The sequence below is a fragment of the Osmerus eperlanus genome, chromosome 7 (assembly GCF_963692335.1).
Source record: "Osmerus eperlanus chromosome 7, fOsmEpe2.1, whole genome shotgun sequence".
NCBI lineage: Eukaryota > Metazoa > Chordata > Actinopteri > Osmeriformes > Osmeridae > Osmerus > Osmerus eperlanus.
The window spans coordinates 11,983,919-12,001,486 of NC_085024.1; the positions used below are offsets into that span (position 1 = coordinate 11,983,919).

The following is a 17,568-nucleotide window of genomic DNA, read 5'->3' on the forward strand; positions in this document are numbered from 1 at the left end:
AATAAAATTCTTCCGTATACAACTGCATCCCACCCTTCTTTTATCCAATGGGAATTATGCTCAAAGCGTCCAATATTGCCGCGAATGGGTTTACATTGGAGTCAGTTGAAACCCCAGTACGTCTCATACTGACGCGAAAGGGTACCCTGTGCGTCCGCATCCGACGCCTAGGGCCGTGACAAAGCGTCGGTATTTGACGACTTGGGAATGAGAACGGGTTGGGGGCATGGAGCTGTTGGAGGCGGACCTGATGACAGAGTGACCCTGAGCAGGACGAGAAGAGGGGTGAGGAGGAACAAAGATTATTCTTTTTATGGGATCAGTTGAGTTTCTGCCATAGAGGCTTTGAAAATATGCCATTTTCTCCACCCCAAACAAACCTACAGGCTACCTAAATACATAATTTGATCTACATAAAATATGCACACCCATCCAATTATTTGAGGGGGTCGTAGTTCCTCTCCCAGCCACTAGATGTCACCGTATCACCAGCAACAAGACTTGCAAAATCCAGGAGCTATTTGTAATGCATTGTGTTCCTCTGACCCAGGCATGTGACAACATGAATATACCCAGTAACTGATAGTGAATTAACAGCATGTGTGAATGACGATCCGAGGTGTAAAATGACCAATGACCATCTAGAATCGGTTATACGTCTATGTTTGGTTATCTTCTTGAGTGATCTGGTCCTTCTTAACTGGCAGAACAGAAACAAAATAGGTGGAGCCCTGCCAAGTGTACTCAGGTGGCTAGCGAGCACACACAGTAGCTAGAGAGCCAACTGGGCCGAGAGCTGTCCTTGTGGCAGACCCACCTGTGCCAAGCGGAGGTTCTGTGGCTCCGGGGTGTGGAGACCTGGTCGGGCAGACATCTTGTTCATGCTCTGGGCACCGTGGACAGAAGCTCCGGTCTGAATGGCCGAGGCTGTGTTCTGGACCACAGGGACCTGGGGGTGGGTCAAAGGTTAGAGGTCAAGGTGCAAAGGTTTAAGAGGGGGGTCACAGAATAATTCCAATATTACAATCATTGGGTTTGGTAATGTCAAAAAGATCATTATTTTCTTAGAAACTTTAATCAGTTTAATGTGTAGTGGATACTAGGCTATCAATGGTAGAGAATAGCTGATGTTGCCTGGGGAATTTTGAGTCCTTTATTAAAAGTGACTGGAGTTGGTTCGTTTCAATTAGGTTAGAGTATGGTGAGTTGGGGGGCCAGACAGGAGAAGAGCTTGTGTTGGGACCGGGCGCTCTTGAGTGGTGGGACCACCAGACGGTTGTCAGAAGAAGACCGTAGGTGGCGGGGGGGGGGGGGGGGGGTGTAAGGCGAGAGACTGTGCGAGGGACATATTAAACTGTGATGGAGGTCGCTCTGTCTACTCTGTATTTAATCTGTATTTCTCACAATCATTCTTGGCAGCCAGGCTGCTGATGTTTGCATATAAAGACATTGCAGAGGACATATGTATAAGAACATATGTTTTACAATTAAATTATAACTTTCTAAAACACTGATGTACATTGGTTATATTGTATGCTCAGCAGCTATGACAATCCCGGGTTCTCTTTTCAAAAGAGTTAGAGCATCAAATTGGGAGATGTATAATCCTAATCCTTTTGTCTGAAATAGACAATGTTCTTGCTGTTTCAGGATGCTGATGGAGACAGTGTGTCACAGGACCTTGCTGAGCAAAGAATGAAAATCTACACCATCAAGACTAACACATCAGAAGGTCCAGACGACGTTGGTATTGTGGTAGAGGGCCTGAAAGTTCTGACTGCTCTGGGTAACTTTACAAGGGCTTGCTCCATGCTCATTGGGTTGACATATGCAGTAAATTTGGCTTATCCCAAGGAGCTCAAATATACGTTTGAAGTCTTCCAGAAACTCCTCCTCGAGCTGGACTGTTCAAAGCTGTCCCCAAAAGTGAACAGCCTCAAGAACAAACTGCTAGTTTAAGAATATGGTCTCTTACCATATAGAACGGAATTGTTCAGTCTCGTGACATGTTGTCAACTCTTACAATGTTACCTTAATTATTGCCCATCAATCATACACCTTTAAGTGGTATTGCGTTTTATTTTTGTACCTAATTTCGTAAGAGGCAACTGTTCTTGTGACATGTTGTCAACTGTAACAATGTTGCCTTCAAATGATTCTTCAGAAATGCCAATCAACCGTACTAATTTTAAGGAAGTGGTATCCACCTTCAGAGAGGGAAATCAGGGTATTTCCCCAGTTGACTTTCAGACACGCAGCTGAATTTATAGCGACACAGTTAATTTCTTGTTTCCGTTGGATGCCATTTATCCGTAAGTAGTCTTCCATACATATTATAGAGAATTAGTGTAGATGTTCATATTTTGACGAAGTTGAGTTTTGTTACATTTCTCTTCAAGTTATGCGTTTGTGTACCTATGATTTTATGTAGGCCTAGGCTACTTTCAGTGGTACAACGAAAATAGTTTCAGGAAAAGTCAAGAAAAGTCAAGCATTGTGTTTTTTGAAGATTAAGTTGTAACTAACTGTCTATCTTTGCATGGTACACGCTCTAGGGGCAGAATAAAAAAACATATTGTTTAAAGATGAAGGTTAACCATGTCCTGGTGGTTTAGTGGATAGGCCGACAACAGCAATAGTCTATTAGTCTAAAGTTTAGAATGATAGGCTACTAGTAAATAAATATATCCCAGTAAACTAGTAAGACTTGTGCCTGAACGCGTTCATTGAACGAAAGTTCATGAACTCGTGTAACGAATAGCAGGTTGAAATATTGATCCTTGGCACACAACCAACACAGAGGGGTAGTTTATAAAAGTAAGAATTTATTGATACCTATGCTCTAAACAGAATACTTGAAATGGAGACAATTCACAAGTTCACATCTAGTGCTAACAGGGTGGGCTAACCCCCAGGGGATCAGTACACATCCACCTTATTCTCAGGGGGTCTACTGTAGAAATAATTATGGGTGAAACTTCCGGTGAGATAGCGGAAGTTGCGGTTTGCTATACGTTAGTCCCAGAGCCATAGAAAAAGAGAGTTGCGACACTTCCATAGACTCCCATTGTTATCGAGGAATGCGGAAGTAAAGCGTGTCACATGCGACCTGTAGTTCCAAACATTGCATTTTCCACCATTCAACCCCATTCATTTTCAGTGTCTCCGAAGCAAGTTAGCTGGTAAATTGATGAAAATCCTTCATTTTTTCATATTTTTACCACCACATATCAATTGTTATTAGTAGTATGTCATATAGCTAGCTTTAGATAAAGTTTATCGTAAGATTATAGCTTGTTTGATTCGAAACGCAGTTAGAGCTAGACTGTAGGTCTAGCTAGTATCTAACATAAGCAACACTTTTACTGAAGCTAGCTAGAGAGCACGTGTATCATAACCAGAAGTCAGTTGGCTTATAGTCTGTCAAATTAGTTCTAATTATTGGTGTTCGTTGGCATACAAAGTAAGTCTTCTATATATAGCTCTTATTAGCCTAGTTAGTAGAGCTAGCAACAATGAATTGCAAATTAAGTGGTCAGAAGCAAGTTAGCTGGTAAATTCACGAAAATCCTGCATTTTTTCATATTTCGACCACCACATATCAATTGTTATTAGTAGTATTTTATATAGCCAGCTTTAGTTAAAGTTTATCGTAAGCTTGTTAGATTCTAAATGCAGTTGGAGCTAGACTGTAGGTCTACGTAAGCAACACTTTTACTCTAGCTAGCTGTACATGTATCATAGCCAGAAGATCACCGGATCACTACAAACAAAAGGAGTGGAAGAACACAGGACATATTGTACAATAAAATGTTTTATTGAATGCAGTTGGTTGCCTTGTTTATTCTGTTCTATTTACCAAACTCCTTTCTTGTCTTAAATTGAGCAGTTTCTGGTGATAATGGTTAGATTCAACTTGCATCAAGTACTACAAATATAAGTGTTGTTAATGTGGTAGGCTAAATTGTAAGTGGGCTGATGAATAAAAAACGTTTAACAAGACCCATTTACTTCAACCGTCTAAGGTTAAACGTTAAGTGGAACAATATAGTCCTCATTAGGCTACTGTTTGGTATGTACAGTATGGTACAGTACAGTTTGTACAGTAGAGCTAGCATAGCCATTTCTAGCTCTGCTTCACAATATTGTGTTATGTATAAGTTCATGTAATACATACATGTTAATAAAGTATCAGACATACATGATACAACACACCAGTAACCAATTGACATTATGTGTTAATATACCGAAAATGTCCGTGAATCGAGATGGTGCTGCTGTCTGTCCCGCCGAAAACCATTCAAACAGGTTGACAGCAGTGGGGGTTTTGTTTAACTACAGGGAGCTACCGGAACCACGTGACAAAAAAGCTCTAGCTTTTTTCATGTGTTTCACTGGCAGTGAGTGTTCACAATGTTGTATTTCACTCCATTCTACACCAAACACGTCAGGGAGGACTGCCTTTTGTAGATACAAAGAGTCTGCTGAAGATAGCCAGAATATCGGATTTCTTTAACCGAGCCTGTTTCATTCATCATTTGCCTGAGAAAGCGACTTCCGTTGGCCAGCTTCATTGAAAACCATTCAAACCGGTTGACAGCAGTGGGGTTTTTTGGAACTACAGCGAGCTACATGAACCACATGATCACGTGTCGGCGAGATCAAAGCCTGTCGCAACTCTTTTTCTATGGCTCTGGTTAGTCCCAGCCAGCCGTCAACAGTGATTCTTTCTAAAGTAATTTCAACTATAATTTAACTAAAACTGGTTTGTTTTTAAACATATGTTGTCATTTATATTGTTATAAAATGTCATTGCGGAGCTCTGGTAGGCTTGAATCTGTGGCTTCAACGACAGTGTTGAATATACACTTTCAACAAAAAGGGATTGTTCTTGTGACAAACTTTACAGTTTCCATCGCCTGCCAACAGATTAGGAATACAAAAGAATGTAGCTGAAAACCCTAGCATTGAAGAGACCACCCAAAACACTATCGTAGCTACTCATTTTATTTTGGGGACAAAAAGCCGACGGAGGAAATCCGGATCCTACTTTGTTTGGGCTGCGAAAGACCTCCACAGATTTAGTTGCAGTACTGCCAGTAAAGGTGGGATGCAAGTGTTAATTTAGGTTTAATTGTTGTGAGTTAGTAGTGCCCTGGGGGCTATTGCACGAAACCAGGATAAGGGATTAAGTCGGGATATTCAAGTTATCCTGGATGAATTTAGCTTTGACTTGGTTGCACGAAAGCAGGTTGAATTAAACCCAGCCAAGTAACCATGGAGATTTATTCTTTGCAGCTAGCCTGCTCGCTCCAGAGCAGGCTAACAGCCAGGCTAAGATTAATTCTGGAGTCTCGTGTTAAATCAGCTGCCGCTCTGATCCGAAATAAACGTTTTTAACAGATTCTGAATGTGTTCGGATTTATTTTTATTAACATGCATTACTTGTCACTATTGCTGTCACGAGTTTGATTTTAAACCTTAGCCTACTATTGCAGTTTTTAGATGTTTAGAAATGGTTGACGAAGTTGCAACGGTGATTTCAATAGTCAGTGATGAAGGCGATATATAAAGTCCTATTCACCTGTGTTTCTATGGAAGCAAATTGTTACCAAAATTCAAATGAAAATGCATTTCCAGAAATGCATTTGCATTTTAAGAATGTGGCTGCATTATTTGACTCAAATGAAATTAGTAATCAATCATCCTATTTGCATTTTAATTTTCTTCTTCAAGAGTGCTCAATCTTTCACTTAATTAAAATGAAAAATAAATAGACATTTGAGATTTAATTTTCAAAACATGCCCCAGCAAATAGATACCAAAATTCAATTTGAAATGTAAAATTTGAAAATTAAAATTAAATTAAAATTTCCAGAAATGCATTTTCATTTTAAGAACGTGGCTGCAAAATCGTGACCACAATTCAAATTCAAATGCATTTCCAAAAATGCATTTTCATTTTCAAGAACGTGGCTGCAAAATCGTGACCACAATTCAAATTCAAATGCATTTCCAGAAATGCATTTTCATTTTAAGAACGTGGCTGCAAAATCGTGACCACAATTCAAATTCATTTCCAGAAATGCATTTTCATTTTAAGAACGTGGCTGTAAAATCGTGACCACAATTCAAATGCATTTGCAGAAATGCAAAATGAACGAAAAAGAATTCTGAGCGGCGCAGCAGAGTGACGTCAGTAGCCGCTCTTCTTCAGCTCCCTGCTGACCGAGCTACCCATCTTGTTCGGTAGGGAGCGGTGTGCACATCTGCATTGCATTACATTGCAAATGTGCCGGGAAATTGATTGAATTGCCGGGTCTTTGGAGGACGCATCACAGACTGAGCAACTTGATGTCAAACAATGAATAAAACAGTGGCAGCTAGAGCTACTATTAATGTGTAAATCTGTGACGGCAGAGTATGCAGCCAAGCTCTCTATGACTTGTTCTACTCGGTCACGGGCATCAGACTCAGATATATTAATAGATTCTACCTGTTCAGCTAATTCTAACAGTGTTTGCACAATTTGAGGGAGCGCCATGGTCTGTGATGCGTCCTCTAAAGCAGCGGTCCCCAACCTTTTTTGCGTCACGGACCGCTTTCATGTAAGACATATTTTCACGGACCGGCAGAACGGACTGGGAGGAAAGATAGGCCCTGGACAGCTGCGCTGCTAATGCATGTACATTCTGGGTTTGATGTGATCCTAGTTAGTGACTTCCACACCTAGTTTAGTTGATTTAAGCGAAAAATAGTTTTTGGAGTTTTATGTAAAATAAACAGCCGTTTTTTCAATTGACCCATCTTTAAGTTTCTTAGCCTGGTTTTCCATCGTTATATTGTTACTAGCTAGCTTTCGATGTGTCAGTCCCACTGTTGTGTGTGACTATAACAGTGACACCCGAAGTGCGTTCCTTATATCCAGTTCAGGCCTATTCCAAAATGTTGTTTGATTGCTGTCACGGCAGAAAATCCCGCTTGATGTTGGAAATGGAAGCAGGGTTTTCAGTGCTTTAGTGGCGATCTCAGGATAGCCTTCATCCAAAACACCGATAGAGTTGTTGTCTCAAACAGGCTTCATTGAGTGGTAACTATCACTTGTCATGTGTCAAGAGTAAGAGACGCGCATGATACCGTTCAATAAAGCCCACAAACTTGCTAAAAAATGAGTAAACACACGTCTTTGCAGAGCTTGTTTGCTCAGGGGAAAAGGCCCGCGGAGAAGGAGAGAATCAGGTCATTTTTTCAGAATAAAACGTCTTTCAGACTCTGATAATCAATTAAAAGGAAATAATGTTATTAATTCTTTTTTGTGCGGCCAGGTACGAAATGACTCACGGACCGGGACCGGCGGGCACCGGTTGGGGAACGCTGCTCTAAAGACCCGGCAATTCAATCAATTTCCCGGCACATTTGCAATGTAATGCAATGCAGATGTGCACACCGCCCCCTACCGAACAAGATGGATAGCTCGGTCAGCAGGGAGCTGAAGAAGAGCGGCTACTGACGTCACTCTGCTGCGCCGCTCAGAATGCTTTTTCGTTCATTTTGCATTTCTGCAAATGCATTTGAATTTGAATTGTGGTCACGATTTTACAGCCACGTTCTTAAAATGAAAATGCATTTCTGGAAATGCATTTGAATTTGAATTGTGGTCACGATTTTGCAGCCACGTTCTTAAAATGAAAATGCATTTCTGGAAATGCATTTGAATTTGAATTGTGGTCACGATTTTGCAGCCACGTTCTTAAAATGAAAATGCATTTCTGGAAATGCATTTAAATTTTCACATTTTACATTTCAAATTGAATTTTGGTATCTATTTGCTGGGGCATGTTTTGAAAATTAAATCTCAAATGTCTTTCTTTTTCATTTTAATTAAGTGAAAGATTGAGCACTCTTGAAGAAGAAAATTAAAATTCAAATAGGATGATTGATTACTAATTTCATTTATGAGTCAAATAACGCAGCCACATTCTTAAAATGCAAATGCATTTCTGGAAATGCATTTGCATTTGAATTTTGGTAACGATTTGCTTCCATAGGTTTCTTCTTGCACCATGGCATGCCCATTTCTTAATGACGTGTTGGACGACGAAGCACTGATACTGAGACGTGCTTTCAGACGTGAGAGTGTTTCGTGACAGATCTTTTCTTTGGCTTTTTCGGACGAGTACCTGCACGAGAGGTATAGGTTTTCTGGAGATGGGATCCGTTATTTGTGTAGACTGCTGGGTCCCAAAATTCAGCACCGCACAGGGCGAAGCCATGCTCTCACCATCCCACAGATGGTCTGTGTGGCACTGCGCTTTTTCGCAAGCGGCATGTTTTTATATGCCGTGGGAGATGCCGAAACCTTGAATAAAGGTACTATTTGCCGTACGGTCAGAAGTGTGTGTTTGGCACTGAAGTCCTTGGCACACATCTTCATTACCTTCCCTGGCCACAGAAGAATGTGTTACATCAATGTAATCAATGGTGCGCTGGACTGCACACACATCCGAATTAAACGCCCCTCAGGGGCCCATGAGGGAGATTATGTCAATCGAAAATCCTTCCACAGTATCAATGTTCAGGTAAAAATTATGTAATTACTGTCAACTAGCCAAATATTCTGTGCATTAAATGTGTAATGAATAGGCAACATTGCATCGTTTCAGATGATCTGTGACGCTTCCTGCATGATCACCAATGTGGAGGCAAAGTGGCCTGGGTCTGTCCATGACTCCCGAGTTTTCAGGTCCAGTACCATTTCCCAGCGACTGTCACAAGGTATGCCACACACATTTCACTGATAAACACAATTGCGTCAAAGGTTTAACTTGTGTAGTTGTAATGATTACATTTTGTATTCTCAGGTGAATTCTCTGGTGTTCTTCTGGGAGACAAGGGTTATGCCTGTGAGACATACCTTCTCACTCCACTAGCAGACCCTCAGACAGCAGCACAGCAAGGGTACAATCTTGCCCATGCAAGAACAAGGGGCCGAATTGAAATGGCATTTGGCCTTGTAAAGTCACGTTTTCAGTGTCTCTACCACCTGAGGGTCACCCCAGACAGGGCATGTGACATCACTGTAGCTTGCACTGTCCTACATAATGTTGCCTGTCTGAGGAGAGAAAGGGGTCCTGCACTGGCACCGGAGATTGAGTGGAACAATGCAGCAATCTTCCCAGATAACATAAATGGCAGGCTAGTCAGAGACCAATATATTAATTATTTTACATAAAAAACTTTATTTTCTTGTCCTTCTCAGGCAAGCTGGGGAGAGAGAGAGACAAAAAAAAATACATTGTTTTACCGATATGCAAAAGTGTGGATTGAAGTCATTTACTTATTTTTCTAGTTTCTTTATCTCCAGATCCAGTTTCCTCAGTTTTTTGTTCTTGATTTGTACATCAAGGTCCAGATCCTGGAGGCACCTCTTATTTACAGCAATCTTTGCATCTGCCAGCTCGATTTGCTTTTTTAGATGCTGCGTGTACAGACATCTGACAGTTTGTGAAGTCTGTAAACCATTCATTGATTAGCACAGCAGGAATTGTGCACGATTTAGATTTCCTTTAGCCCATACGTACTATGTTGCCAGGCTGGCTGTCAAGCTGTACTGCGTCTGGATCCTGTTACAAATATATATTATGAGTGCTATATAACTGACTTGTCATCCATTAGGGGCTAAATATGCGTTTCCATACGATTTACATGATACCTCAGGCCTTCTGGAATCCAGTGACAGTCTCCTCGTCATCCCATATGGCAGAAGTTCCTTCCCCCTGCCATATTGAATAGACTTATTGACAGGATGTGCCAAGCCTTGTGCTTTTAACGAATAATACTCACTGGATCTTCGCCTGGTGGCAGGAGTGTAACTGTGCCCCCGGACACTGCAAGGCAAAACAAGGTCAGACAGTCCACATATGCCCGTATAAATGGGTAATTGTGTTTGATATGCAGTACTGGAAAATGTACCATGGATAAGGAGGGCAGTTTCTGCAGGTGGAACACAGTCTGTCGCTGTCCCACCCTCAATCCCTTCCATCACTGGCCTTCCCTGATTTAAATCCAGGGCCAATTCCTCAGCTGGGGTGAAGCCTGGAGCTGGTGGCCCTCCCCCAGTGCCAGACAAATGAGCCTTCTTCTTAACTTCTAAAATCAGTTTAGATAAAATATGTGAGCAGGCATAGTGTAAGTAATTTCTACATACCATTTGCAAACTGTTAAGGCACTTACCAGACTGCAAAATGTTTTTATATTTAATCTTGACTTGTTGCCACGATCTTTTCTGTCCAGTCATGTTTGTTCTGTATGAACATTAATTGTAGAAAGATATTTAGAATTAGACACATCTTATAGAGATTTGTGCATATGGTTGTGAAACATTCTCGCATGGTGTAAGGGTTTGAAATTAGGCCTAGTCTTTAGGGTAAATTTCCAGAGGAACATTAATTGCCTGCTCACTTTTGAGGGAAAGTAGGCTTAATAATAATACATTTTATTTATAGAGTGCTTTGCATAGTAGGCTACTCAAAGAGACGTTACAGTAAAACCAGCACAAACACAGATAGGCCTACAGCAATAAAACCAACACATAAAACAAGCATATTAAAAGCAATTAAAACAGAGTGTACAACTTTCCTAGTAAGTAAATATTTTTAAATAGGCTACTTACGCATTCAGTCGGTCAGCGATTGTCTGCCAGGCTTGTTCTCGCTGTTTAATAACGGCTGCCGTATTCCCCTTTTTGCAAATAATATGCTTCACCTCATACATCTCCATTATTAATTTCTGCTCAGCGGGTGAAAAATATGCTGCACGCGTCTTCTCCATTTCTGCATCAGTGAATTTGTGATCGATACCATGGTCTATTTAAGAAATCCGTGAAGGTGCACTTATCCCAACTATGTACACCTGGATTGACATAGCGCCACCTTCTCATCCTGGCTTGGCAAACGTGCAACCGATTCAGCCGCGATGAGTGGATAACACTAAGTCAAGCTGCGCTTTTTCAGTTATCCTGGATATCTTTATTCTACTTTTGTGCAACAGCCCCCTGGTCCAGCAACACATGAGCACCAGCCGTTTGTATTTCACCTGACGATGAAACCAGTGGCGATTTCTTTAAGACTGCAAGGGAAGCTGAGCGTCCCCTAAAATTTAAAAAAAGTAATGGTCAAATATTTACTATTGTGTTAACATTTTAAATGCGTTAGAACACGTTCATATCGACGACGAGTTCTTTCAGAATCAGCTACATAAATTAGCAGGTCGACTGACTGATTTCCTTCTCATACATTCCCGTAGCGTCACAGTGCATTTCCCTGTTGAAGCTCAGCTTCCATGGACTTCAATGGGGCTGCTTTTAACAGTTTTTTTCAGTGCTTCGAAACTATACGGTCATTGGATGAATGCTGAGATTATGTCCCGCCTCGGACGCTCAGCGTCTCTGGGGTTGAATGGAGGAGTGGGCTGGCCTGGACGCTGAGCTTCCGCGTGATGATTGGAGGGTCTGTCGAAAGACTGCATCTCCTTTTGATTGACAGTAATTTTGTACTACAAAAAGTCACCGAAGCTGCAGCAACCTTGGTATTTGCTTGGCGAAATTGCTAACCAATTTTCATCATAGATTTCATACAATTATACACCACGTTCCTTGTTTCAGTTTAACCCAATTTCCTCCTTGATTAATATTGTTTTGTTAGATCGTTCGTTCATTCATTCAGTAGGCTAGTGTCGTAGGGGTGAACTAGCCAGTGAGTAGCCAAATAAATAAAACATTTTTAGGATGTAGGCCGAAAATGAGCTTCCCCTCTTTGAAAGACCAGCAGCCGCCACTGGATGAAACTAAAACCCAGACCGGTGATGTGGGGCTCTGACTAGGCTCCATGTCTGCTTTAAGGTAGACAAGGTTGTGTCCCACCTCCTTTATTAAAACGCGACCAACTTTATTGCTGTGGAGGTAGCTACTAATAAGATTCAGAGCTTTTCAGGTTATTCATCGCTTCACCCTCCGTAGCAACAGAGTTAATAAAGTATAAAGAATATATTGTGCTTATTAAAGTTATGCATTGTGCTTATTAAAGTTATGAACTTAGAAGTGTGCTCAGGCTTAAACATTGGGTCTCACACTGGGTGTGGGAAGCAGGCTGTTCTTTGTGTCTCTATCTCTTCATTTTCAGAAACAACCTTGAAACCGGGTGGAGACGGCACCCGAGCAGGTGGGACGCGTAGGCAAGAACAACTCCCTGATGTACGAGAGAACAAGCTCAACCCTTTTTTGATACTTGTGTTTCAATTGCACTGTATAAATATATGCTGGGGAGGGACAGATAGCCAGTTGGACTTCGTGAACCAGCCCAAACTCTGTTGCGGGTAGGGAAACTTAGACAACCCCAGAGCTCTGTACTTGTTGATTTCCAACTGCTGCATTAAAGCTGATATTATCGGACCTCTGCGACTCCAGACCACTCTTTCTAGAACACAGATTTGTGTCATTGAATACCATCATTACATATTGGAATAGACACATAGAATAAGAATCCTTCAAGTACTGTAGCTAAATATGCTAGTGTACGTTATTTGAGGCCACTTTCAGGTCGTCCTCCCATCCCTCGATAATAGAAGGCAGAGGTATGATCAAATTGTCCCTTTTCAGGTGTAACAGGCTGTGTTCCCACATGTTTTATTTCGCATCAGAATTAGCTTACCGCAATGACTGTTTATGAGCGTTACCATGACAATCGCCGGCTCCGGAAGTCGCGCCCATAATTCAGGAAATGGATGATGGGAGCTAGGAATAAGTGGCTTGTATTCAAATGTTCTGCTCTGGCGCCCCCTAGGGACGGTGGAGTAGTTCTAAGAGGGAACTCTATCATACCAATGGGCCTATGCCTTACAGGTGAAAGCACAGCAAACAGTTATCAAGTCCACGGCAATGTGCAAGGGAGCAATGTGCAAAACAGCAATATAAACCAGTGAAAGGAACCACTACAATCATAAACACCGCAACACGTTATCATGCACTAGGCTCATACACAGCAAAACAGCAATAGGCTCACAACACAAAGCGTTCCATAAGAATAGCATAAATACACCAGACATGATTTCATGAATAAGAATGACTGACCCCTAAACACCCAACTAATTGTTATTAAGCCAACCAAACAGCCAGGCATGAAATGCATTAGCAACCTAAGTCACACTTGAATGGGGGAATAGTAAAATTGAATACTCTGACAGGATTATTAATAGTTATTCTGGCAGTCCATGCACCACTCACGACCCAGATGATGACCCAGGGCTCCAGCGCACCGTAGCCGCGAGCGCACCAAAACAGCTCCACCGAAACAGTCCTTCCCCAGTAGTGGCTTGTGCACGATTCCCACAGAACTGCGGAAGAAGCATAGTATAACTCAGGACCCGCACTGGTAGCGAAGTTAAACCACTATTACACGGCAATGTGATACAGGCAAGAGCATTTCCCTTTGTTGCAGAAATAGAGGGCGTTGTATCTCTGTTTTGGTGGTGCTCAAGATACCAGTGGTCTATGAGAGGCCGTATAGGCCTTAATTCATACTTGATCTCACATACACGCCATGACCTCACATATATACCATTATACCCTCACATATATACCATTATACCCTCACGTATATACCATTATACTCTCACATATACACCATTATACTCTCACATACACGCCATGACCTCACATATATACCATTATACTTTCACATATATACCATTATACTCTCACATATATACCATGGTGTTGTATGTGAGACCAAGTATGTGCAAGAGTATAATGGTATATATGTGAGAATATAATGGTATATACGTGAGAGTATAATGGTATGAGAGTATAATGGTATATATGTGAGGTCATGGCGTGTATGTGAGATCAAGTATGAATTATGGCCTATACGGCCTCTCATAGTGGTCTCTAGAGTTTCCTTGACGTTGTTTCGTTGAGTGCGTCGTATTAGTTTTTCTGCTCGATCGCAACTGTTGCTGTTGTCCCACTCCCTGGAGGTTCGTAGTAGAATCCTTCACGGGCGCCTGCTACCAACAAGGAATCACCCAGTTGAATGCCGCCCTCGGCATTTAATTCCTCTAGCCACCAATCGCGTCAGTCTCATCAGAGGGCTATTTGTCACACCTGTTAGAGAACGCAACAAGCTACACACGCACCCCAGCGTAACCACATCCAGCCCGGCCCTACCATTAGTCAATGTTCACACATCACAATCGCGAACAACAAACATTTTCGGCCCCGTTACACTCGTTCATAATTTGGTGAACTGAACGTACTGTATTACGATACCGTGAACGCGTTCATTCTTATGTCTGTGAACGGCACGTTCACTCTTTTTTTATTTCGTTCAATAAGGTACCAGATTTCTAGAGACTTCCAGGCGAAAAACACACCGTTAACAGTCCTGTATCCAGGGTTGCCCAACCAGTCAATCGCTGTGTGTGTTCTACTGTCTATGCCTGGCAAGTGTGAGAGTGCCGAAGTTGCGTAGAGGCCGAAAGCGGTATTGCAGACAGATAGAACAAATGGGGGAAGGCTGTCCCTTCAATGCGAATGTAAATCCTGGTTGGATAAGGATTAAAAATTGGATATGAAGATGGAATCTGACACATAGTTTCAGCGTTAAACTAATAAAATAATTGCTGTCTGTGGTTCTATATGGGCTGTGGAAATAATTCAGAAAAATTATATCTCGCAACATATTGAAAAAAAGAACTGAACTAGTTCATTTTTTGGAGCTGTGAACTTAGTTCAAAATGTTGTATTATGAACTATGAACTGAACTAGTTCATTTTAAAATTGGTGAACTATGAACTGAACTAGTTCATGTAGAAAGTGAACTTTCCCAACACTGGTTACACATGTCTGTCTCTTTTACTTAAATACTATGAAGCACAAACAAAACATAGGCCTACACAACTATTAATCTGTAACACCAGAAGTTAACAGATTCATTCACATGAATGTCCCTCGGAGGACACATTTTACAGAATATATGAGCATGTGTTGTTACTTTTCAGCTTTTAAGGAAAAGTTCCAACAACCCAACTCAGACCACACCAGAAAGACTAGCACGTCCTTCATACCTTTCCTTATTATTGTTTTCTCATTTTTGAAGCTTCTACTCTGCTAAAGCAGTTTAGTTTGGTATGAGTACGCTCTAGCTCAGCTTCTCCAGCTTTAGACTTAAATGTCTATTTTTATAGTGTATCATAGAGTGTACTTCAGTATATAGTTCATAGTGTTGCATAAAAAAAGCAAATTGATTTAAATGTATATCAACTTTGTGTGTACAGGAAACCTACTACTAAGCAAACATCTATTTTTCTCTCTCAGTACATAATTGCAGGCTCTCTCACCATTGCAGCTGAAAAATCGTTGAACAAGTGCCTGGTCAGTACTGTTGAACTTCCTTAATGTCCAGTCTCGTGTTTAGGAGTACCTTATATTCTTAATATGTATATATTATATAGATTTAAAGTTAGAAATCCTTTATCCCTGCTTTTCTCTCTCCCTCAGGTGAAGGCTTCATTGGGAATGAACGTTGTTGCCACAGTGACTGCTGGCATAGGCACCATTCTCTACTCTTTAGATGCTGCTGGTGTATTTTACGATTGTTAGGATTACAAATGGCTATGTCGTCAATACAGGTATAACCATATATATTTATTCCTTTTTTTATTTGAGATGTTTATGGAATTTAAGTTACAGTATGCATTCTGATAAAAATTGTCAATACAGGTATAGTGTTGAGTAGTAAGACCTCTCAGTTACTTCAGTCAAACAAGTGTAGCTGACCCAGGGTCGTGCTGTACTCAGGGTTGAAGGTGTGGGATATGACAAATTTAGCAGAAACAGTATTATGATTAGCAATTTTATTCTATATATAAATGAATATTGGGAACAACTGTCATTCCTTTCATGCCATCATAAAAGTCTGCCTAATTGCTGTAGGCTATTAATAGACAATAGTATATAGTTACTACAGAAACAGTATCTGTAGTGAAAATCTTCACAAAATGTTTATCATGTGTACAGCAATTTCTTAATTTTGTGTCTTCACAGGCCAAACATCAGGGAATTTCTGGCGTCATGGTGGTTTTCTCTTTGCTGGAGATGCCTGCAAAGCTGTCTGTCATTCCCCCCTGAAATAGGTGGAAGCATTGAAAACAACGTGGGATTGCTCAAAATGCCATCCAGTGCTGACAGCTGGTATAGGCCACTGCAGGGGACGGTGAAACAAGATGCACTTTAACAATTACATTTCTTAATTTGTCTTGTAGCAGATGTTCATCGTTGGCAATCACTTACCTCAAGGCTACTCAAGGCTACCCTGTGCCTTCACAGACAACATTAGGATCCCACCGAACAGCTATGAGGTAAAAAGTCTATCTGATTTTTCCCATTCCTACACCAGAGCATGGGCGGAGCAGAGGGGTAAGCTTCTGGGACTTCAGCCCCGAATGTTTTTGCAAAAGCCCCGAATCTTTTAGGAAATAATTTAAGTTGTAATTTTCGTCATGGCCGAAAGGTTTAGGTTGTGAGTACAAGCGGCCAAAATGGGTTTCCTCAGGAGGGTGGCGGCGACTGGCGGGCGTCACCCTTAGAGATAGGGTTAGCGCACTCGCATTACCTGTGGAACTTCCTATCTAAGCTCACATTAAACTTTGACTAGGTCCTAGGTTGGGGCTAAGAAATCCTTACAACTTCTGGCTCCACTCCTGCACCAGGGTTTTTTGCATCAAAACCTAAGTCACAAAGAGGATGCATACAACACTAACCAAAACCCAAACATGCTTCCTCTCACAAAATAAAAATTAGGCTATCCTTGACAAACTGTCTTCTCATTTCCTCTTTTGTTGCTACAGACTTTGAGGACCCCAAAAGGAGCAGAAGAGGGATTGCCTCCCTACGACAACAACAGACCCCCCCCCAGTACAGTCCGGCTATCATTCCTTGAAACGTTTAACTGTGGCTGCTTGCTTGGCTTCTAGGTTCTCTTTAGTTTTTTATGGTCACTTTCTTACCCCCAATAATCGCTTTTTAAAATCTTTACACTGGTTAGAGGGAAATTATACTGACTGAATGATGTTTTACCCTAATTTTTTTCTCTCTCCATGTAGTTCAAATAGTCTGTTCTGGCAATTACCAACATTTGCATTTGCAATGGTGTGAAATAATTTTGTGGAATTGTGGAACATGTGAAAAAATTACTACTGACTGTGAAAAGTTGTGTCAAATAAAACTACAGCTTTGGAAAAAGTTAAAAGACCACTGTACCTTTTTTTATAAAAAAAAAAAGTTGAAGGACAATTTTGTTACCATTCTGTTCCTCAATAAAAATTGTCCTTTTCAACCTTTTTAAAAAGGATAGAAAAAGGTGCAGTGACTTTCCAGAGGTGTATATTACTGGTCTGTATTGTTTAATTATAGAACAAAATACAATACGAGCGCTACTCAAATCTGTTCCTCTTTTCATGTTAGTTCTTACAATCAATAACAATTTCCAAAAAGCAAAGTGCTGTGCATTTGTC

At 41.1% G+C, this 17,568-nt stretch overlaps 1 protein-coding gene and 2 long non-coding RNA genes across 5 annotated transcripts in view; 2 read left to right on the forward strand and 1 right to left on the reverse strand.

Moving 5' to 3' along the window:
- Positions 1-17,192, forward strand: part of LOC134023080 (membrane-spanning 4-domains subfamily A member 4A-like) — a 40,395-nt gene extending 23,203 nt beyond the window's left edge. Inside the window, exons 7-8 of one of the 2 annotated variants that reach the window (XM_062464903.1) lie at positions 16,318-16,471; positions 16,903-17,192. In XM_062464903.1, coding sequence (XP_062320887.1) covers positions 16,318-16,471; positions 16,903-16,994 — 246 coding nt within the window. In that variant the 3' untranslated portion in view covers positions 16,995-17,192. The remainder of the gene's footprint in view (positions 1-16,317; positions 16,472-16,902) is intronic. The other variant, XM_062464904.1, reaches the window with a different exon arrangement.
- Positions 2,260-8,988, forward strand: LOC134023070 (uncharacterized). Of its 2 annotated transcripts, none has more exons than XR_009930735.1 (3): positions 2,260-2,312; positions 8,664-8,775; positions 8,862-8,988. It is a non-coding gene; the product is annotated as an uncharacterized LOC134023070 (long non-coding RNA). The 2 variants fall into 2 exon arrangements; XR_009930734.1 differs by lacking the exon at positions 2,260-2,312 and adding an exon at positions 7,909-8,579.
- Positions 13,358-14,365, reverse strand: LOC134023924 (uncharacterized). Its single transcript, XR_009930814.1, has 2 exons — positions 13,925-14,365; positions 13,358-13,511 (listed from the first exon to the last, which is right to left on the reverse strand). It is a non-coding gene; the product is annotated as an uncharacterized LOC134023924 (long non-coding RNA).
- Positions 17,193-17,568: the final 376 nt, after the last annotated feature.